The 22,357-nt window shown below is 42.9% G+C and overlaps 1 protein-coding gene and 1 pseudogene across 14 annotated transcripts in view; one reads left to right on the forward strand and one right to left on the reverse strand.

Moving 5' to 3' along the window:
- Positions 1–22,357, reverse strand: part of Emsy (EMSY transcriptional repressor, BRCA2 interacting) — a 107,670-nt gene that overhangs the window by 49,637 nt on the left and 35,676 nt on the right. For 6 of the 14 annotated variants that reach the window (XM_050154608.1, XM_050154607.1, XM_050154600.1 and 3 more), the window contains exons 1-7: positions 17,562–17,694; positions 15,848–15,956; positions 10,392–10,491; positions 8,846–8,920; positions 7,582–7,623; positions 4,056–4,231; positions 92–351 (exon numbers count right to left, since the gene is read on the reverse strand). In XM_050154608.1, the coding sequence (XP_050010565.1) occupies positions 92–351; positions 4,056–4,231; positions 7,582–7,623; positions 8,846–8,920; positions 10,392–10,491; positions 15,848–15,917 (723 nt within the window). In that variant the 5' untranslated portion in view covers positions 15,918–15,956; positions 17,562–17,694. Of the gene's footprint in view, positions 1–91; positions 352–4,055; positions 4,232–7,581; positions 7,624–8,845; positions 8,921–10,391; positions 10,492–15,847; positions 15,957–16,464; positions 16,484–17,561; positions 17,695–22,357 lie in introns of those variants that run through there. The other 8 variants (XM_050154610.1, XM_050154602.1, XM_050154601.1 and 5 more) reach the window with 4 other exon arrangements.
- Positions 21,124–21,918, forward strand: LOC126509025 (zinc finger protein 431-like; annotated as a pseudogene).

Genomic DNA, 22,357 nt, shown 5'->3' on the forward strand with positions numbered 1-22,357 from the left:
TGTGCAGATTAAACGAGAGACATGAGCGCCCATCAACTCTAAAACACACTACGGGAAAGAGACAGCGACTGGGAGCCCCTCCACCACATACCTTCTGTGTGGTTGTGTTTGTCGTCTGTGTGGATGGTTTGGTGAAAGTTATTTTCACAGGTGACATGTGGGGTGGTAAGGAGTTGGCAATGCTCTGCATAATGTTGCTCATCTTGGGACTGCCACTCACAGGCACAGTGATAGTCTTCGAGACCGGAACGACAGCCTTTGGAACTTCCTTCAGAACCACAGGAGAAGAACCAGAAGAGTTTGTCCGCCTGCGTTTTCTGGGTTTTTCATCTTCATCTGAACAGCTGACACCTGAAAGACAATGATAGTATTCCTACTTACACAAAACTAGCACTGCCTCTTACACATTAATTGTTAAAAATGTCTGTGCCAATCTTTGCCTCTCCCTTTCCTTTAATTATTTTAATGTTTATTTGATGTGCATTGGTGTTTTGCCTACATGTATATCTGTGTGAGGGTGTCAGATCTTGGAGTTACAGACAGGTGTCAGCTGCCATGTGAGTGAGGGAAGTGAACCTGGGTCCTCGGGAAGAGCAGTCAGGACGGAGCCACCTCTGCAGTCCCACCTCTCCCTTCCTTGATGCCCAATCTCCATTAAGTTCTACAACTTTCCCTCAGAAAAGCTGTTTCTCTGAACATGCACCATCTTCTCCTTAAACTACTCCTCCACTGGGAGCTTGTCTCTTTTCTGTATTTTATCAAAAAACCTCCTAAAAGATGCTCCTGCATCTTCACACTTCTATTCTACACTCGTCTACGCTACAGCAAACCAGGTAATTTCGCAACCTAAAATTCCCTAAGTTTGTATTTATTTCCCTATCCTCCAAAAATCCCTGCCAGACCAAACTTCAAGGAACCCTATCTTTTCAGGCACACAATACCAACATCCTAACCCAGTGACCCCTAAAATTGTGACCAACTAAGCTTCTCACCATTGCCCAAAACTGCTTCAGCACCCTCTTATCTGAGTCTATCAAAGAGCTCTTCTTCATCCTGCTAACATCACCCTGTGAGCCTCCCCTTCCTCCTGAGTAAGCACATAAAGCACTTTGTACATCCTCTCCTGTGCCACTTACCACGTGACAATATGACTGTCTGCACATCTCTCTGTCTAACGAGCTCTCAGACAAGAATGACAACGTCTATTTCATCTCTCTGGTACAGTGACTTGCACAAAGATGGTGAATGAATAATAAAAACTAACATTGCTTTTGAGTATAAAATGTAATTTGAAAGTGCATTACTTTGTGAGATAGTTTTCTTCATGTTTGAGACTCACTAAGTGTAGTTTTAAAAATGATTTTTAAAAACTAGGCCCTGACAGTCATTTCCAAGACCACATTGGTTAAATCTACAGAAACCTGAGATGAACTTAACAGTAAGTCCACGGTTCTTAGCATTTTTTAAAGCCTAAAAACCTCAATTCTTTATTTTTATAAAAGTTATATGACAAATATACAAAGCAACATACACGGGAAATTTCTACAGAGCACACATAAAAATTACATAGTATGACTCATGGAATTGGTAATAAAATATAAGTCTTTAACAGCTTTTAGACTCTATACAGGACTGGCAATGACCTAAAAACCTGTCTAAAAAAGGAAAATGTCACCTTTAAAATCCATAAGAAAATTCAGTTTATTACTATACTGAAACCAATTAAAATCAAATACTAATGATGCAAAGCAAACAAAATAAAACATGAAACAGTTTTTAAAATAAAATTAAGAGACATTGATAGAAGCAAAACTGGACATCCAACTGTTCTTGTGAGTCAGGTATGGGAGCAGAGCCGTGAGCCAGCCCTGAGGAGGCTGAAGCAGAAGGAGCACAAGCCTGAGGCCGGCCTGGGCTACACAGTGAGATTCTGTCTCAGGAAAGACTGCTGTTTAGTGCAGAGAAGAATCAGAAGTTCAAACTTTCCTAAAGATATGTCAACTGGAAATATAAACGGTAGCCTCTAGAAAGACGGTGACAGCAGAGAGACAGCTGGATGATACGTGGAGCGAGTCAAAAAGACAACGCAAGACTGGATTCAGGGAAACACCGACTAGGCACATAAGCACACGCCTGCAGTCCCTACTCATGTCTGTGTTCCGCAGCTGTCAAAGACAGTACAGTGCAAAAAATGATGGCATTTCTCAAATTCCAGAACTGAGGAAAGAGCCAATACCTAGTCATATATACAGAGAAGAAGTCTTTAGAACCTTCAAAAACTAACCACTGAAAACAGTTTGTGGCCTGTGACTGATTCCAGAAAAGCAGGTCTAACCAAAGCTTAGACTGCAGCATTTTGTCCAGAGGGCCTGGTAACACTGAGACAGAAACAGTACTTCCACTTGGCAAGAAAACTACATGGAGGCAGGACTGGCAGGACTTGGAGACTTAACCATTGCTATGCTGCCACTTGGAACAGGGGTAGAGGTTGAGTTTGACGTGGTACTTGTGTAGGAATAGCAAACCACTACTTAAGAAATGATTTTTAAAAAAAAAGAAAAGAAAGTTTGCTGTTAACTTTCACAACTGTCCAGACATACAGAGAAACTGCTCTTCTTGTAGGCCAACTTTACCATTCTCATGTGATCAGAAGCTAGATGCTAGTACAAGGTACCAGACTCAAGGGCTAAAGACTATTTTGAAAATCACTGAATAAGTCTTCTCGAGTATTACCAGCTTGTCAACAGGTAACAGAGAATGATGGAGAATGGGAGTACAAAGCAATCAAGTTTAAACCTATGTTGAGAAAAAGGAAAACCATTCCTCATAACAGCAAGAAGTGGGCAGACACAAACCTGAGGTACTCCTTATTACCAACAGCAGCACCAACGAGGCTAACTCTCCCTAACCACAGCAATTCCCAGAGCACGTACAGGAGGAGAAAAAAGTGACTCTTCTGTCATCTGCCAACCAAGTGCAAGAATAACTTAAAACTAATGACGGCATCAAATTCCAACCTCCTTCTCACTCAGAACACCAACAACAGCCTGGAGCTACCATGCCCCGCGTGCTTTCCCGTCACCGTCACCGTCCTGTCACCCACTCTCACACTCCACCCCTTTTAAAGATGAGGAGCCCAGACAGTAAGCCTTGCTGAAAGCCACAGAGCTAGAAAATGACAAACTCAGATCCAAACACCAATTTTACTATTAAAAATCCAACTTTCTTCCCATTCTACCAACTAGCAAAAGAAAAAGGTCCAAGTGGGAAGAGAAGAAATATAACTACAACAACAAAGAAAACAGGAACCCAGCAGAGCTGAGTTTGCACAGATAACTGCCTCCCTGAAAAATGCAGCTTTAAAGAAAGCACAGTGCCAAGCCAGGCCAAGAATGACAACTTTCTCACTCAACACAAAACTTGTCTCACCACTAGACAAGACAAACCATGTCTCAAAGGAATCTGGCAAGCACACTGACTTTAGAGTAGCTTCTGATCCAAGCACACTCTCAAATTTAGTGCCACCTAGGTGAGAAAATGCAAAGATTGGTTAAAGCATGTCAATCACACGATTAAGGGACAGTAAGAAAGTGCTCACTGACTGGAACAGCGAGCCTACATGTACCATTGATTCCAAAGACAAAAACAGTTTTATTTTTCTAGAGCTATCAGCTGAGCAGGTACTTCTGCTACCTTGTTTATTTTCTAGTGCCATCCCTAAGTCCTTCCATTCACCTCTAACAAGTGACACTCACAGGCCTGGTAGCCCCTGTCTGCAACCTCAGCAGTAGGGAGGCGGAGATGAAAGGACAACCTCAACCTGCATCCAAACCAAACAAAATGAGACAAATACCAGAAATTCCATTGGAGAAAACTTTTTCTGTGATTAAGATAATTTTCCCTTTGAAGTAAAGAAATCTGATTTTGATGGAGATTGAAAACCTGGCAGTTTCTAGCTTTAGATAAAGATATAACAATCTCATAATTTTTAGCACTTACTAAAAAGACAGAAAGCCCTGCGAAGAGCCGCCCCCAGCAGCAGCGCTCCTACTTACCTTCTTTGCTAGCTGTCTCTGCAGGCACAGGAAGGGACGCATTGTGCTGGACAGCTGCGTTGGCCACAGCATTTGCTGTTACAGTGAAGGCAGTCTGGGGAACCAGCCGGGGCATCAGTGGTACCAATCTACGCCCTTCAATGGACCATTCTGAAGAGCTATTAGGTCCAGACATACTAAACAAAAGAGAAAATGCTGCTACAAGGGTTCGCACTTGCTAAAAATGAGTCAAACACACACAATTTTTAAATGATTAAAAAGTGCCCTGAATTCTGGAGAGGCTTCATTTTAAGCAAGCAAAATCAAACTTAGGTACAATTAAATTCAAGGAATGCCACACACTGAGGTTCTTACATACTTTATTCTTTAGTCTGAATAACTATAACTATGAAAACTTTCTCTATGCTTTGAAAATAAAAATTGGTATTAGTTTTATGAAATTGGGTTTTGCAAATGAAAACAAATATTTCTACTAATAAAATTAACTTTTAGAGCTTAATTTTGTAATTATACATGAAAGCAAAAGCACTGACAGTGTTAAGAATCAGACTTTCTTTTACAGCTAAAGGTGGAAGTCAATGAATCTTTGCAAAATTTCCTAACTGCCCGCATGGCCAGAGATTCTAAAGGCTTTCAAACATGGAAAACTGAGGCAGTAAACGAGAGGAGTTAGTAGGAGGGAAGCGGCTGTACATGAAGGCAGGTGTCGCTGATTAATATGCACTGCATTTTTATATTATCACCCTTCCTGCTTCCTGCTATAACAAGAGAGTGGAACTGAGGCTGTTGAAAGAGATCCACCACTATTCACCTTTATTTGTATGGTGTACCCTGTACCCCAAAAGGCACTTGAGGCAACTGGACCCTCTCCCTCTTTCTAAGACAGTCTTAAGTCTCCCTGCTTTAGACTTCTTGAGTAAGTTTTGTTCCAGAAATCAGACAAGAGGCTAAGATATCAAAAGACAGCTGCCATATCGCTACTTGGCTTCATGAAACACCCTAACGATTAGTGTCAAGGTTTAAAAGTAATCTAGACACAACTGATTTTCTTCACTAAATCAGAAATATTTCTTCAAGATTCCACCACAGACTCTACAGGCCAGCTTAGTGCTTACGTCTCTATATTCAACAATTCTTCAGAGTTAGACAGAGTACCCCAAAGCCTTAGACAGTGGACAGATGTTGACAGTGATGACGTCACTAAAACCAGCTAAGGGCGTGTCACATAGCAGGCATTGCTCTGCTCATCTCCCGTCTGTTAACTCAGTTCTCTCAACAATCCTATCAAGTTGACAGTATCAGCATCTCCATTTTCTAGAATAAGAAACTGAGTCACAGAGAAGTTAAATAACTTGCCTCCGGCTACACAACTAATAAATGTCTCTTTCAACAAATATGTATCATGCTCCCTAATTATTTGTCAAATAAACACAAGGAATAAAAGCTTTCTAGTAGATTTTATGGGCAATTTATACCAATTGAGCAATTACTGTCTAATTGCTGCAGGAAACAAGCGACAGCTTAAGGTATGCAAGACAGGAAGGAGTGCTAACACGGGCTTCAGCTAACACGGGCTTCAGCTAACACGGGCTTCAGCTAACACGGGCTTAGCCCTTAGCCCCCGCGCCCCCTTGGCAAGAGGGAGTGAACTGATCAAGGCTACACAATGAGACCCTGTCTCAACACACTGAAAGGAAACAAAAGTGTCTCAAAAAAGGGAGAGAGGGAAGGGAAGAAGGAAGAGAAGGAAGGAAGAAGGAAGGGAGGAGAAAAAGGATTTAGGCTGAAGAATTTCTAGAAGCTGGCAAATCCGGTTAGGTTACTGTGAAAAATATATTAAATTCTTTTGTGATTTAAAGCAGTCCTACATAAGACAAGGGAAGGCAGACTTCCCAAGGTCCCAGTAGCCTCGTGAATATTTAAGTTCCATGTTAACACTGGTTCAGAAACAGAATAGTCCAAACAAGAAAAAGACAGAAAAAGAGATTACTGATTGTTAGAAGAAAACTTTCCAAAAGCTAGCATTTTCTATTATAGCACTCTGTTCTGATATTACTTTATTAGACTGTCACTGATAAACTTGTTTAGTGTGAGTTTACCACACAAAGTGACTCCTCTACACTTACCTGGCACACTGTTTAAGTGGTGGCAGAAATTATGGAAGATTAATACTATGAAGGAACATGGACATAGCTACTGAAAAATGGGGCTTGCAGTCAAAAAGGCACAACTGCAACCTTTAGGAAGAACTGTAAGTCTGCCAAATGTCCCCTCACGGAAGCATGAGAAATGAGGTCAAAAGCTCCTATCCTTAGTGGTGAGGCTGTAAACATGTGTTAGCTGCACAGGTCCTCTAGGAGAACTCAGAAATTAAATATTGTACCTGAGGGTTCACAGGTCCCCCCCAGTTTGTACACTCGCCTGCCTCTAGTCGTCCAAGGACCACAAGGAAGGTGCAAACCCTGCACTGAGAAAGCCACACTCTAATGAGCTACAGCTGGCAGCTCTGAGAACGCTGCACCATCACAGAAACACAGTGTCCTGGGGATGTCTGACAGCGGGAAGAAGTGCAGAGATCTGATACTCCAAACTATCATTTTAGTCTAACTGTAGAGACAATGAGGGCAAAGAGTGGCCTGAGCAAAACACATGAATCATTAGTACTGTTGTAACTAAGAACTCAGTTTCCCAGTCAAGCCTTGGCGCAGAGGCCTCTACAGTTTCTCATGCGTCCAGTACCCTTCCTTCCTGCTCAGTCTTCTCAGCTTTCCTATCACCTTTCAAGAACATTCCTTCTGGGCTGCACAGCAATTTCAAGTGGGGGAGGGAGAAGGATGAGGAAATGCAGTCAGCTCACACGCATTCCTGTTGCTGTTTTAGACTAAAGCCCTCACAGGCCATCTCTGGGTCTCCACTGCTTACCCAAGGGAAGAAAGTCATTCCTGACTACTGCGCTCAACAAGTAAATGGAGTACCCAGTCAAACCAAAACCACAGTATAAAACATCAGAATCTGAGCACAGAAAAGCCCAAGGTTTTTCTTTCATTATATACTGAAGAAACTGTTTTCAAAAAAAGAAATTCATTTATTAAAGAAATCAGAAAGAAAGGAAGGGGCGGAGAAACACAGGTAGAAAGAAGCCAACTCTCAATTATCCATGCTAATGGAGAGAGGAAGGAAAGGGAGAGGTCAAATAGGTTAAAGAAATTCGCATATTATCCAAAAATTATTTTAGCAAACACTAGTAAATTCTTGCACCAATTGTTTTTCAGGCCAACTAAGAAGCAGTGAAATGTGTTATAAAAATTTTCACCTCCTCTCCCTTCCCATCCTCTGACTAGAGATATTCCCAAGCAGCAAAAATGGCTAAAGGTTGGGCAGTATTAGGAAGGTGAGGAGGAAAAAGAAGGAGAAGCATGGGGCATGGTTAATTCATAATGGAGTATGTGCCCCTGAATAATTGAGAGCGTCAATTTGGAAATAAATACAATAAAAAGCCTGAAATAATAATAACCTATTTGCATACCTGTAACTTGGTCTTTCACCCAAATATAAGGATAAATTCATTCTTAAAAGGGGAAAAAAGGAAAAGGAGACTAAATAAATGTTATCCTTTAAGAATGACACCGAGCATCAACTTACAACTCATTGACCCACAATACCATTTGAACACTTCCAACGTATTAATTTTCTACTTCAGTATCGAGCACAGGTTCCTATTACCAGTTCCCCAGTTAGAATTCAGACTCCATTTAAAGCATTCCAATTCAAAAGTCTGAAGCAAACTCAAAGAGGGACACAGTGAATTTGAGTGTTTCAGCTGTGTCAGCCTATCAACTAAATGCTACAGTCTCTACAGGGATTTCTACATTCCTGCAGTGCATACCTACCATGGAAGAAATCTCAGGCTTACAGAACAAACAGCAAAACAGTCAAACTACACTGTTAAAGAGGTGAGTACCCCATTCTAGGTGTTAAGTAAAATGAGGGACAGTCAAGTACAAGAAGCCAACAGAGCTGTGTAATCAATGCAAATGCTCCCAAATGCCCTACGTCATCACATTGTGGTAACTCACTGAGCTCCTTTCTCCTTTAGCTCTATGTCATATTAAAACATAAAAATCAAAACAAACAGATTATACTTGAAATTTCTATTATCACTGAGAGGATTACTTTCTGGTCCTTTCTGTTCTTCAGGAGGCACTATCTCTCTGCAACTAATGGTGGATTCTGCTCAGTCCTCTGCCACCCTCTGCCCAATCTGTCAGGTATGACAATCTGAAGACAATTTGATAAGAAACCTTCATAATTTTAGTGTGTTTGCTTTTTAAAGTACATTAAGTTATATTTTATCTCTTAAAAGAACATATATTTTATTTATTTTTCTGAAGCTCAAAATATCTGAAATAATTAGAGCCATATAAAAATTATAATGCCTATTTATAAAGCAATATACATATCAAATACCAATACAAGAAACCTCTAAGCACCTTTCAATTTAAGGAGGCATGCTACTTGGTATTGAGCTGAGCTTCCAGTGGTCTTTGATTATACAGAGATTGCCTTGTAATAGGATTTGACCTAAGTACTTTAAGCTTCCCTAACAAAATGCAAAACAAAAACAAAAAGTAACCAACGGAGTAAACAGTAATCACTATGGGCAGAGTCTCTGAGTATAGAGATATTATTAAGATAAAAGACTCAGGGGCCTGCCACACCAAAGGAAGACTGTCTCAGAGCTATTTTATACTACATCATTTAAAAACCAGGGTGGTAGACTAATGGCTTACTTATGTGCAATTGTTGTTAACCGTTCATCGTTTACTGCTCTCCGAACTTCAGCACGGTGGCGTTCTGTTGAGATGCTATGAAAAAAAATAGCCATTATAGAACTCTGCCAAGCAGGCAGCTCTTCTCTACACTTTTATTAAGGTTTACGTTAACATCTTCTGGGGCTGAGGGTTACTTTGCCTAATGTGTATCTTCAAATGTTTCAAGGTCACAGGAAAGGTTTCATACTGATTCTGTGTAAGTGCGGATTATTTATCTGGAGATCTCAGGAAGACAAACTCAACCTGGACTGCAGATTCCCCACCTGTAAACAGCAGGCCATGGTAACTAGCAATGTTTCCTGTTAATAGACAAGGAAACAGGTGCTCAGAGCCTCCTCATTTCATGGCTGCTGGCAGGAGGACTGGGCACTTAGAAGAAAGTCTTCTAAGGTCTTTTCTAAGGCGTAAGAGTCCAATGAATATAATAAAATCAGTAAGAGTGGCAAGATAACATGTTTCTTGTGAGTTCATGCTATGACACGTGACTCAACTTCAGCTAGGTGCCTTCTACATTATGTCACCAACGGTGAGAATGTACATACATTAAACACTGATAAATGAAACAGTTTTTACCGACTACATCCATTCCATTCATAAAGACCCAATAACGTGAATACCACTCTTCTTATTTTCTTTAGTACTTAACACTAAATGTATAGCATGGATCACAACTTAAAGTCTAAAAGCAGACTTTACGAAGAAACGTAAACAAAAAAATAAGACTAAGAATCTGCTTAAATACATTCTTATATAATGCTAATTAATAAGAGACTCTTCCACTTCTCACTTCTAAAAAAAGAACAAAATGACTTTAAATGTAGAAAGCAAACAAGTCAAGGCCGAACATTTTTTGAGAAAGCAGACATAAAAATGAATCAAGATAAAGCACCGAGGAGCCCCTCTCACTGAGTTGTTGGACGGATCCAAGCGGCACTCTAGCTCAGGTGAAGGAGTCAGCTGGAGTTAAGGCCGCAACTGTGTGGCCAGCACCCACTGCCATGTTGACTCATCTTTCCCCTCCAGTAAATACCACTCTACGTCCTGTTCAGTTGCACCAGCTCTTCTTTCTTTTTTTTTTTTTAAATATTTATTTATTTATCATTTATACAGTATTCTGTCTGCTTGTATGCCTGCAGGCCAGAAGAGGGCACCAGACCTCATTACAGATGGTTGTGAGCCACCATGTGGTTGCTGGGAATTGAACTCAGGACCTTTGGAAGAGCAGGCAGTGCTCTTAACCGCTGAGCCATCTCTCCAGCCCCAGCTCTTCTTTCTTTCACCTCTGTCAAAGGACCTCCCACTCCAGGAGCCCAAAAACACCTGACTCAAACCCTCTCACTGGGTTACACGACAGAGACTAAGTTTCCCCATTTCTACAGCAGAAAGCACACAATGGAACAGGGCCGCTAAGCACCCAACACACTGAACACCTCTGCTCTTCAATTTGAGAATGAGCAGAAATCAAACTTTTATTCACATCACCAAAACTTTCATGAAAAATTACCTAAGGACTTTTGAGAGCTCTCCAAGAAGATCTTTCTTTTCCTTGGTGAGATCCCCCTGTGCACGAAGTGCACTGATAACTCCAGCATATGCCTCCAATTCTAGAAAATAAAATTATTTTATCACAATAAGCCTTCAATTTTGAAAAATATAGTTATGCAATATTAAATGTCATGGCAAGAAATCCAAAATCAACCAAATGCAAAATTTTAAATTCCTTTCAAAAATGTTATTGAATAAAAAGATTTAAGTGTTACTTTCATCATTCATATTGCTTTACTACACAATGTCTCATAGTAATCAAGGGTATAAAATGCTTAGGAAAGAAAATCTCTAACGTATTACTGAAGAGCAGGTAATGTAGCCAGGCATGGTGGCCATACCTTTAATCTTTATATTTACAAAAACTATCATCCAAGGAATTAAACATAAAAACCTATCATAGAAATGACTAGTTAGTCTGGGTGGTACATGCCTGTAATTCCAGCACTCATAGGTTTGAACAGAAAGATGGAGAGTTCAAAGACAGCCTAGGATATGTAGCAAGACACTAACTCAAAAAAATACAAGCAGGAGAGGTGACTCGTGCTTGGCATAGATGTATCAGCACTTGAGTTTAATCCACAAAAATCTACTTTAAAAAAGGAAAGGAGAGGAGAGGAGAAAAACGGAAATGAAAAGCAGATACGGCAGTACACAGCTGTCATCCCAGTGCTGAGGAAGACAGAGAGAGATAGTAGGATGCCCCAGGCTTGCCGGCCATTAAGCCAACCTAGACTACTGAACAAGTTCTAGGTGAAAGACCCTACCTAAAAAATTTTTTAATTAAAAAAAAAATTAGATGGGGATGCCTAAGGAACAATATTTGAGGTTGTTGTTTTCCACATACATGTGAAGAAATATACAAATACCCACACACGCACATGTGTACACAAAGATACAAACACACAAGTCAGACATGAAAAGATATGCCCGTAGTCTTGGTACTCAGAAAGTGAAGCAGGAAGATCATAACTTTTTGAGGCTAACTTAGGCTAAACTAGAACCTGTCTCAAAATACAAAATAAACAAACAAACAGAACAAAAAAGCAAAAACATATATATAAATCAAAAGTCCTCAAGCCTTTCCCCCAAAATATGCAGGCCTCTCACAACCACCCAGTGTGATCTCTGTGTAGTCTCCTCCCACACCAATTCTAGGTTCTATGCTACTTTTGGACAACGAAGCATCAAAAATAGGATGCAGACATGTGCTAAGTCCTTGTGCTTGTGGCCTTGCTCTCTAGGAACATAACATCTGCAAGCTGTCAAGAAACCCAGAAAGAAAGGTCACAAAGAAAGAGGTTCAGCCACCTCAGCTATTCCTAGTTCCCTCCTAAGCTTCTGGCTGAATGGAGCTGCAAGAGAGGTCAGACAAGGCTGAGGGAGCTCCTTCAGCCAATAGCCTTTATGATTCCAGCCAATAGCCTTTATGATTCCAGCCCACTTGGGCGTGGTCTCTTTTGCTTTAAAAAGCAGCAGTAGCCCTGCTCTCCCTCTTGCTTCTGGCTCCAGCTTCAGCTGCCAGACTCTGTCCCTGGTCGCTCAGAGGGCTGCTGTCTAGGACCGTGATCTGTAAGTTTTCCCCTTAAATAAATAAATAACCTTTCTATTAATCATAATTCCAAACTGGTGTAGGATTGTTTTGTGACTTACACCTTCAGGACAACACCAACAAGAGAATGGAACAAAGTAAAAAAAAAAAAAAAAAAAAGTTTTAGTCGTTAATACTATGAAACAGAGACATAGGAGCAAACCAGAATGGTAGAAAAAAACATCCAAATTAGAAGTATTTTCACACTCACATTGTGATAAATATCTTCTCTCTGCCTACAGAAACCCAGTAAATGTGGGTTAAGTAATAATAGATGTAAGCCTGCAGACTCAAAACTAGCCAATAAGTCAACTGTGGTCTCACTCTGCTCATTGCATTCTCAACTCTGTCAGGGGGAGACATTAGGGGCTAAAGAGATGGCTCAACAGTTAAAGAGCACTTGCTCTTCCAGAGGGCATGGGTTCAAATACCAACACCCACATGGTGACTCAGAACCGTCTGTCATTCCACTTCCCGAGAACCCAACACCCTCTTCTGGTTTCCCCAGACACCATGCATACACAGTGCACAAACAGACATGCAGGCAAAACATCCACATATAAAATAAAGATAAATTTTTTTAAAGGAAGCCTTATATAAAGGAATGGGCTGAGTAAAAGCAGCAGAAATGTCTAGTTCCACCGATATCCAACTGTGATCAGCCTGCACGTGCTGAGTATGTACTGCACACCATGCAGACACAGAAGGGGGTGTCGTTCAAAAGCACAGACCAGCCCTCCAAAGGCGAAAAGCAAATACTAAGTCCAAGAAATATATTTCAGCTCTGACAAGAGCTGGAAGAGATTTTAAAAAATGGCATTAGGAATAGCCAGCTGAAAACTCACTATACTAAATGTTTATGTCCCATTAAAATACTTATGGAATATTCTAGTCAAGAAATCAATGTTGAGTCCTAATATATAGACACTAAAGAGTGCTGGGTCCTGCCCTCAAATATGTAACTGCAATCACCACAGTTGCACACAGTGGTGAAGGCGTCTGGTTTGGAAACAAGCTCTCACCAGGATGAGAGAGAGCAGTCCTTGTGCAGAGTGGGGAACGAACGCCTGCAAAAGGAACAGAGAGCAAAAGAACTGAGACTGCTTCATGTTACTGCAGTAACTTCCAGGAACAAGAACTACTTTGAAAAGTTTTACATTAAAGGAAGTAAAACTGTCTGTAGTTGAAGAGTCACTAATTCCAACCAAATTACTAAAGGAATATTATAAGACAGAATACCAGGGAAAATATTTAAATATTTGTAGGGTATAAAACAAAGTCCTTATTCTCAAAATGATTAAAATCAAGATCTAATGTATGTGTTAGATAGATGACTGATAAATAGACAGATAAATTGTTAGAAAAGTTTTATTTTACATATATAAGAGAACAGAGAAAAAGGGAAACAGAAGTAATTTGTGGTTAGACTAAGCAAATCCTTTAATCTCACCTTAAAGAATTATTTGATAGAACTCAGTAACTGATTGTAGATAAGACAGAAGAAAATGAGACTGAGACAGAGACAGAGACTGAGAAAGGGAGGGAGGGATGGAGGGAGAGAGGGAGGGAGAGAGAGAGAAAGTGCCCAAAGAGGCCAGAGGAGCTCAGAAGAGGGCATGAGATCCTTGGAGCTGGAGCTAGAAGCAGTGGTGAGCATCCTGACATGACATGACTGCCAAGCTCTCTCCAGCCCTTAACCTAACAATTCTCAGAGACAGTGTGTATCTCCCCTAGACTTACGACTTGGAACTAGGGTTTGAAAGCAATCCAAAGGTTCATGGTCAAGACAGCAACCCAGGGAGGAAAGCCCACCTTCCTAAGGGTCACTGGGGCCAGAAGTGCCATGGTAACAGCTGCTTCCTTCAGCACAGAAGCAGCACCCAGCAGCATCTCCCATACGTCTGCCTAAAACCACAGACACGTTCATTGTTTTTATTTTTACTTGAATTTTTTTTCTAATGCTGATGTTTTTTATTGCACCCTAAAGTCTATTTCCTTAGTTTGTTCTGAGATAACTCTTCTTTTTCTGTGCTACCTCTTCTTCTAGCTGAAGAACAATTTGATCCTCTTCAGTGATGATCAATCTGATGTGGCAAGGTCAATCTGACCCTAAGCTCTCTAAGTCCACCAGCACATCTTGGGTGATTTGTTCATGGGATATACTCAGGAACGGAGAATCTGCATATTAACCCAAGAGCAAAGCATCGCTCTCTGCATTTTAGAGGATGTGCAGAAAACAGAAGAAAGCACCCCCCCCCGAGATCCTGAGATTGTAGCAGGACGGACGTAAGAGCCCCATCATGCTAAGACACAATGGGACACATCACTTTTATAAAGTGGCATCTTCCTGGTACCTAACAGCCTTCCACCTACCTGTAACCTTGACAGCGTGGGCTGTTTCAGGGGTGTTCATTCTTCAACACCGAAACATTAACCCCTTGATGTCATGATTTTATAGGGTGCTATCGTCAAGTCATTTTCATACATCACCTCACGTCATTTATGGAAAAAACTAGGGCAAACTGAAAGATTACTAACTTTATGTTGCTCTCAAAACCCAGAAACCTCAGTCCAATTTACTGTCCTCGTGATCTTTTCATCTTGCATTTTTTAACTATGAAAGAAATGGAGTTCAATTTCATAATCAACAGCAAGTTACATTAGTGCCTGTGTACAGCCAAGTACCTTCAAAATAGTGATAAAAGTTTGCATGGAAGTTTAAAAGACTGGCCCCTGGAAAAGAGCCCTCTTCCAACTGCTAAAACAATGTCAAGCAGTTTATAATTCGGGGGGGGGGGGGAGGAGGGAAAGACAGAAAAGGGCAGAAGTTATTAGCAGTAGGTCTACAGTAGCTACAATTTCATCTGACCTACGTATAGAATTTTCAACAAAGAGTTCCCCTGAAGGAAAACCTTAGTAGCCTACAAATACATTCAAAAGTAGCTGCTTTAAGCTCTATATTCTCACATGTCAGTCACAATGATGGGCTTTTTATTTAATTGATAGCCACTGCTCATTTTCAAATTATTCCGTTAATTATTTTATTTAGTGCACTAGCCTCAGGCTACAATGGTAAATAAGACAAGGGCCTTATTTAAAACAGCATTTTTCACAGATTTTCACTCTAAACCAAAGATCAAATGATTAGGCAGCTTTTCTCTCAATATTCACAAGAATGGGATGTGACTAACACCATTTTGCACACAAGGGTAAAGTCAGTTCACTCACACAAAACACGTGCCTTAGCATTAGGGCTTGCTTCTCTCCCTAAATGCTGGTTGAAAAGGGTTGTTACAAATGTAGAAAGGAGAAACATTAAATAGTCAACTTTAAGCATAAAGTGTGTTTTATCAATTACAGTAATTAAGTAATTGGGAAAATAGGCAGCTTGCATTTAGCTTACGATTCAGAAAAGGCATGATTCACACAGACACATCTACTAAAGTTAGTAGTATGCTTACATGAAACAAAAAAAGAAAATTAAAAGTTAATTTTAAAAAAAGGAACACACGGACAGCCAGGTTTCCCATTTATCATGGCTCCTGGACATTATGACTCCTGTATCTCATTTACAAAAAAAAAAAAAAAAAAAAGTCTTTTCAGGCCCTGAGAAAACAGTGAGAAAGATGAGGGCACTAGCCACCAACAGCCATGGCCCACACAGAAAAGGAAAAGAGTTACAGAGAAATAGAAAACAAGACTAACACCGTTAGGTAGGCTGGTGGAGCACAGCTGTGGTCCAGCACTTGGGAAGCTGAGGCAGGAAAGTGCTACTGGGCTACTCAGTGAGACCCTGCTCGGGACGGTAACAACAATATCCATACCCAATTTTCGAAGAATTCGTTTGCATTCATCCCTGCTGAGATCCAAAAGGGTTGGCCACACAACAGGCATTGCTGCTTCTGTCTGGAAGCCCCAAAGAGCTTGTCCTCCCTATCAGAAGAAAAACAAGTCAAAATCACCAAAGGATATGCAACAGGCCCATTCACTTGGAGATCCCTCCAGGGGCTACCAAGCAAAACTGAAATGATACCTCATAACCATGTTTTGCGGCTGCTGAGAAATGACCAAACCACCACGAGAGCACCCTGATCCAGCTAACAGGGGAAGAGCATGCGTTCTGGAGTCAAACACTTGGTTCCAGGTCCAGCTTTTCATCCTGGTGAACTGGCCTGTCTGAACCCACTTCATACAGGTTTATGAAAATAAAAGCGATTCCACCCGGTTTGCAGTGGTAAGTATTAGGAAACAGGGCATACAAAGTTCTTTTATGGGGGCTGGCATAGAACTTGCCAGATAGTTTGTACCGCACGTGCAACCTTGGGCAAGCGACTTGACCTCTGCCACTTCCCTTCTTACTAACAAGTTATAAGATAAAATAAGCCAAGGGTAGAGCATGTTATTTGGGTAAATGGAACTTAGTAAAGAACTCTTTTCTCACATTTTGGCAGTAAAACAGTCATGAGTCCACTAGTTATCCAAAGTTGAGATGCCCGGAATTTCGCACTGAGAATCCCCTAGCCTGGAGGACAAAAAGACTCAGAGCCGGTAGATTCACACACCACTGGTTGAACACACAGCAGACCTTCCTTAAACATCTGCTAAACTGATAAATGGATGGTTAGCGGGCGAGAAGAGCGAACGAACGAATGAATGAATGAACCAGCTTAAGCGTCGAACACTAAACCGAGATAACTCCTCCGGGCTGCTAAACCCAACTCTTGGCCTCAAGTGGAGCCCCCCTTCCCCCTACTTCCCATCGTCCTCCGAGCTCAGAACCAACCCCAAGCGAGCCGAACTGGACGGCGCGCCCCAGCTGGCAGGATGACATAAAGAAAAGGGGGTGGAGAGGAGGAAGGGGCAGAGCCAAAGGAATCCGCTTCGCTCCCCGAGCCAGTCCCCGCCTCCCGACAGGACCTCGGAGGCGGCAGGCGACCGCCCGAAATCAGGCACCACGTCACGGCATCCCAAAGCATCCCCCTGCGGCGAAGCGCACGGCGGGGCCGCACAAGCCAGGCGAGCCGGGCGGCGGCAGCCGGAGCGCGCTCGGGGAACCGGGGGACGGGAGGAGGGGGTCGCACCGACTCGGTCGCCCCCATGCCCGGCTCGGGTGTCAGCGGGCAGCCCGCCCCGCCCCCTCTCCAAACACGCACTCCCTCCGCAGCACCACAACAAGGGCAGCCCGCCCGGGCTCCCCGCCTGCGCCGCTCCGCGCCGGTCCCCAATGTCAAGCCCGCGCCCCCGCGGCCGGCAGCCGGGTCTCGGCAACGCTGGCCAGCTCCTCCGGGGAAAGCGGACAGCCGGCCGGCCGGCCCCCGGAGTCACCCCGGGGACCCTAGACCTCCACCTCCGTTGTCCCATCACTAGGCGTGCCGGAGCGCCCCTCGGTCCACTTGAGGGAGCCCCGCGATCCCGTTAGGAAACAACGGAGGATGGGGCTGAGCGCCCCCGAGCCGGGCTCCCCACGGCTGGCCTGGCGCCCCCAGGCCCTGGATAAGCTGCCAGCTCTTCCCCGGACCCTGCCTGAGAGACACCCACCTGCCCGGCCTTTCGGGGCTCATCTAAAAGGCTCCTCCGCCAAGACTAGGGGACACCAGGAATTAGGTTTGTTTGCGGTGCCTCAGAAGGGGCAAGATGGCGACAGAGGCCAGAGCGCAGGCGCAGCCGCGCGCGGCTCGTCGGGAGGTGTAGTTCGCCTTTCCCGCCTTTTGCGAAACGAGCCCTCAAAAGCCTCCATTCGTCCCGTCCTTCTTTTTTATTTTTTTTCCGCCCACCCCCACCCCCTCCGCGTTTTGAAAGGGAAGGACGGGCGTCGCGGAGCCTGCTGGGAGTTGTAGTCCGAGCTCCAACTCCGTCCTCTTTCTCTCGCTGCTCGCCGGTCGTGTGCGCAAGGAAGTCTGGGAGTGTAGTTTCTTTTGGCTTCGCGCGCCCTAGCCTCCCGGCCGTTCCCAGCCAATCGGCTGCCCTTTCAGCTGAACGTGTGGCGTCACACGTACCGTCCAAAATGGCGTCGGCAATCGGAGCCGCGCTTCGACCTTTACTCTAGCGAGGTGAGGGATGAAAAGAGCGCGGCTTGGTCTCTGATGAACGCTGGGGGGATGAAGATCTGGTTCCCCAGACTCTTGGGAGCCATCGTCAGCGTCCTCCACCACCCCGACGACAACTAGAGAGAGATTCTTCACGCCACGAGAACGGAGAGAGAGGACCTCACAGTGGCCCGTACCCCGTTCTTGGTGTTGAGAGTTGCAAATCGAGGAAGGGAATCCGAGCGTTCTCGGCTTGGGGCTATGCCGTGTGCGAAATAGGAAAGCTAGTGATATCTTGTGCTATATCTGTCCAAGGGAAGAAGGGATTTGCTTGTGGCACTCACTACAGCATGGTAGGTTCACCTGCAGCCTTTGTTACTTAACCGCACCATGTTGTCAAAGTCTTGTCCCGCTGCTTTACAGATGGAAAGAGGCCCGATGTGTTGTTACAACGATCCGAAAAAAATCAAAGTTAGTTTCTAGGATTGTAAATCCCATCACGTTTTGTGATGTCCTTCCTCTAAACTCTGGTAACATCGGATTGGTGAAAGTGCACACATCTGAAGGAATTGTTAGTATGCATCCTGCAGTTAGCAAATTCCCTGGCAAACCAGGGTTACCACAGGAAGGACTTTTAGCTCAGTGGTAGATTGCTTTAAGGGTATGCGTAGGGGGAGGGACAAAATCTACTCTGTAGAAATATTCAGATACACGGCGTGGATGAAAGTTCTTTTTCTAAGTGGGACGCTATGAATTACATTTCTAATCCCTGCACTAGGGAAGTGGAAGAAGCAGGTCAGCCTGTACTGCAGGAGGCCCTGTGACCAAAAACCGTTTGGGGTTTTTGTTGTTTTCTGAACCACTGCATATATGTGAGTCTGTTCGTTCTCTTGAATGGAGATGTAGGTTAGTCAGAAATAAAAAAGGACCATTTGAGTTTACTCCACGCCTTTCTTGACCTTCCTGTGCACACTGAGGTCAATTGCTTAAGAACACCTTATAAGGTGGTTAATTAAATCTTAATAGGAGACTTTGTAATTTAACAAACATTCCTTTATTTGACCCTTGCAGCATCTACACGAGGTGGGTGTAATTAAGTTTGCCCGTCCTATGGATGGAAAGGCACAGTTGTCCAGGAACTGGTGAACCAAGAACTATATAATAGAACCCTGTCTTGAAAGGCAACAATAGGGGGCTGGTTAAGAGCACTGGCCTCTCTTCCATCCCATATGGTGGCCAACAACCATATATATAAGTCCAGCCATATGTAATTCAGGAGTTCCTTAGGTGCCGCACAAATGTACTGCGCAGCACAAATGTAGTGCACAAACACATGCAAGCAAAACACCCATACACAGAAAATAAAGTTTTAAGAAGGTAACAACAAAAACCTGACTCTTGGCCAGGCGGTGATGGTGCACCCCTTTAATCCCAGCACTTGGGAGGCAGAGGCAGGTGGTTCACTGAATTCGAGGCCAGCCTGGTTTATAGAACTAGTTCCAGGCAGCCAAGACTGTTACATAGTGAAACCCTGTCCTGAAAAACAAGCAAACAAACCTGACTCTTATTATATGTCAAATAAGAGTAACAATTGGGGTTGATCCTCCATCTTCTATATAAGTTCTTACAATTAGTAGGGATGTCCCTAGCTAAAAATAAGTCCCTGATACAGGTTAAAAACCACCCCTAAGGTCCACATAAGTAAAGGACAAAGGAAGGTTTTAAATTTAGGCAACTTAGGCTGTCGAGAAGATTCAGCAAGTAAAGACACTTATCTTGCCAGCCTGCTGACCTGAACTCAGTCTCCGGAACCCGCTCATGTGGTAGTGGAAGAACTGAGTACACAAAATTGTCCTCTGACCGCCAGCATGTATACACACACAAATGATACAAACTTATTTGTTGTAAATTTAGGCAGCTTGGTCCCAGAGTCTACACCTTCCGCCAGTAGTAGCTCTCAAGCTTTCGTGTTCAGTGGGAACACATGACGGTCCTGGTGAAAATGTGAACTTTTGGGTTGTATAGTTAGGGCCAGGTCCTGTTTCCAACAAACTCCCCAAGTAATAATGCTGGCACTACATAGCATTTTACATCTTCCCCTTTCTCCTGTTGTGAGTTGGTGTTTTTGTCTAGAGACATATCTCCCAATGTATTCTAGGCTAGCCTCAAGCTTGAGATGCTGCCTCCGCCTCCCGAGTGCTGGGATCACAGGTACATGCCACTGCACCTAGGTCTTAAACATATTTGTTTTGCGGCTAGACGCTGTAATAGCCTTCCTGTGCTATCTCTGACTGCTTTGTACATCCAAATGATCCTGTATCCTTTCTCTTAATGATCATATTCAAACTACCCTTCTCCCTTACATCTCATGAAACTCCTCCTGGCCCTACTAGTCCCTCTATCCCGCGAGATAGACATTTCCATGTCTGTTCTCACACATACCATGTTACAGAGCTCAATACACAGAGTTATGGTCATTGGAAAAGTCCTGACGAGAACGAACTCTATGGAAAGGGACCAACCAGGTATATGCACTCTTGTGCCTAGCACGTAATGAAAATAATAAATACACTCACAGCTTTCTCCATTTCAGCTGCTGTTCCATATGTTAGCTTCCTTAATCCATGCAATAGCCTGATAGTGACTGTATTACTCATAGTTCTCTAGAGGAACAGAACTGATAGAATAAATGAGTAAATAAATATATGGAATGTATTATAGGCTGTGGTCCAACTAATCCAACAATGGCTGTCTTCCCAGGGAAGGTCCAAGAATCCAGTAGTTGTTCAGTCCATAAAACTGGGTGTCCCAGCTGGTCTTCAGCACACACTGGAGTCCTGAGGAAGTAGGCTCTATGCCAGTGAAGGAACAGACTTGCCAGAAAAAGCAAGCAAGGCAAAAAGCAAGCTTCCTTTTTCCATGCCGTTCGTACAGGCTGCAGGCAGAAGCTATGGCCCAGATTAATGATGGATTTACTCACCTCAAAAGATCCAGATTAATGCTGGTTTGCTCTCCTGTTTGCTGCGTCCTGGGCTCCGTGTGGGTAGAGCGTGGTTGAGCTGTGCAGCCAGGCCATGGTGAGCTATGCACATCCGTCATCAAACAGGGGAGACTGGCAGGCCATGAATGCAGTGACCTATGATGATGTGCATGTGAACTTCACTCCGGAAGAGTGGGCTTTGCTGGACCCTTCCCAGAAGAATCTCTACAATGATGTGATGCTGCAGACCTTCAGGAACCTCACTGCCATTGGCTACAATTGGGAAGGTCATGACACTGAAGAGCATTCTCAAAGTTCTAGGAGTTGTGGGAGTCCTCTTAATCGGCATGAGAGAATTCACATGGAAGAGAAGCCCTGTGAAGTTATTCAAGATGATGGACCCATTGCATATCATAGTCAACTACGACTATATAAAAGAGCACATACCAGAGAGAGGCCCTACAAATGCGACCAGTGTGGTAAAGCTTTTACATCTCCTAGTGGTCTTCAGATGCATAAAAAAACACATACAGGAGAGAAACCTTACAAATGTAAGCAGTGTGATAAAGCTTTTGCATATCATAGTTATATTATAATTCATGAAAGAACACACACTGGAGAGAAGCCCTATAAGTGTAATCACTGTGTTAAAGCTTTTACATCTCCAAGTGAGCTCCAAAAGCATAAAAGAAAACATACAGGAGAGAAACCTTACAAATGTAAGCAGTGTGATAAAGCTTTTGCATATCATAGTAATGTGATAATTCATGAAAGAACACACACTGGAGAGAAACCCTACAAATGTAATCACTGTGTCAAAGCTTTTACATCTCCCAGTGATCTTCAAAAGCATAAAAGAACACATACAAGAGAGAAACCTTACAAATGTAAGCAGTGTGATAAAGCTTTTGCACGTCATAATTATGTTCTAATTCATGAAAGAACACATACTGGAGAGAAACCCTATGAATGTAATCAGTGTGGTAAATCCTTTATACATTCCAGTCATCTTCACAGGCATGCAAGAATACATACTGGAGAGAAACCTTACAAATGTAATCAGTGTGGTAAAGCTTTTGCATATCATCATAATGTACTAACTCATGAAAGAACACACACTGGAAAGAAACCCTTATGAAGGCAGTCAGTGTGGTAAAGCCTTTTAATATCAGAAGCTTCTCTAAATACATAAAAGAACACATAGGGGAAAGAAAAATTATTGATGTGATCAATGTGATAAAGCCTTTACATATCACAGTAGTCTTCCAAGGCATAAAAGAACACATAGCAGAGAGAAACCTATGAATGAAATCAGTGAAGTAACACCT

This window comes from Alexandromys fortis, unplaced genomic scaffold (genome assembly GCF_014885135.2).
Source record: "Alexandromys fortis isolate MF-2015 unplaced genomic scaffold, M_Fortis_MF-2015_v1.1 scaffold_77, whole genome shotgun sequence".
Lineage (NCBI taxonomy): Eukaryota > Metazoa > Chordata > Mammalia > Rodentia > Cricetidae > Alexandromys > Alexandromys fortis.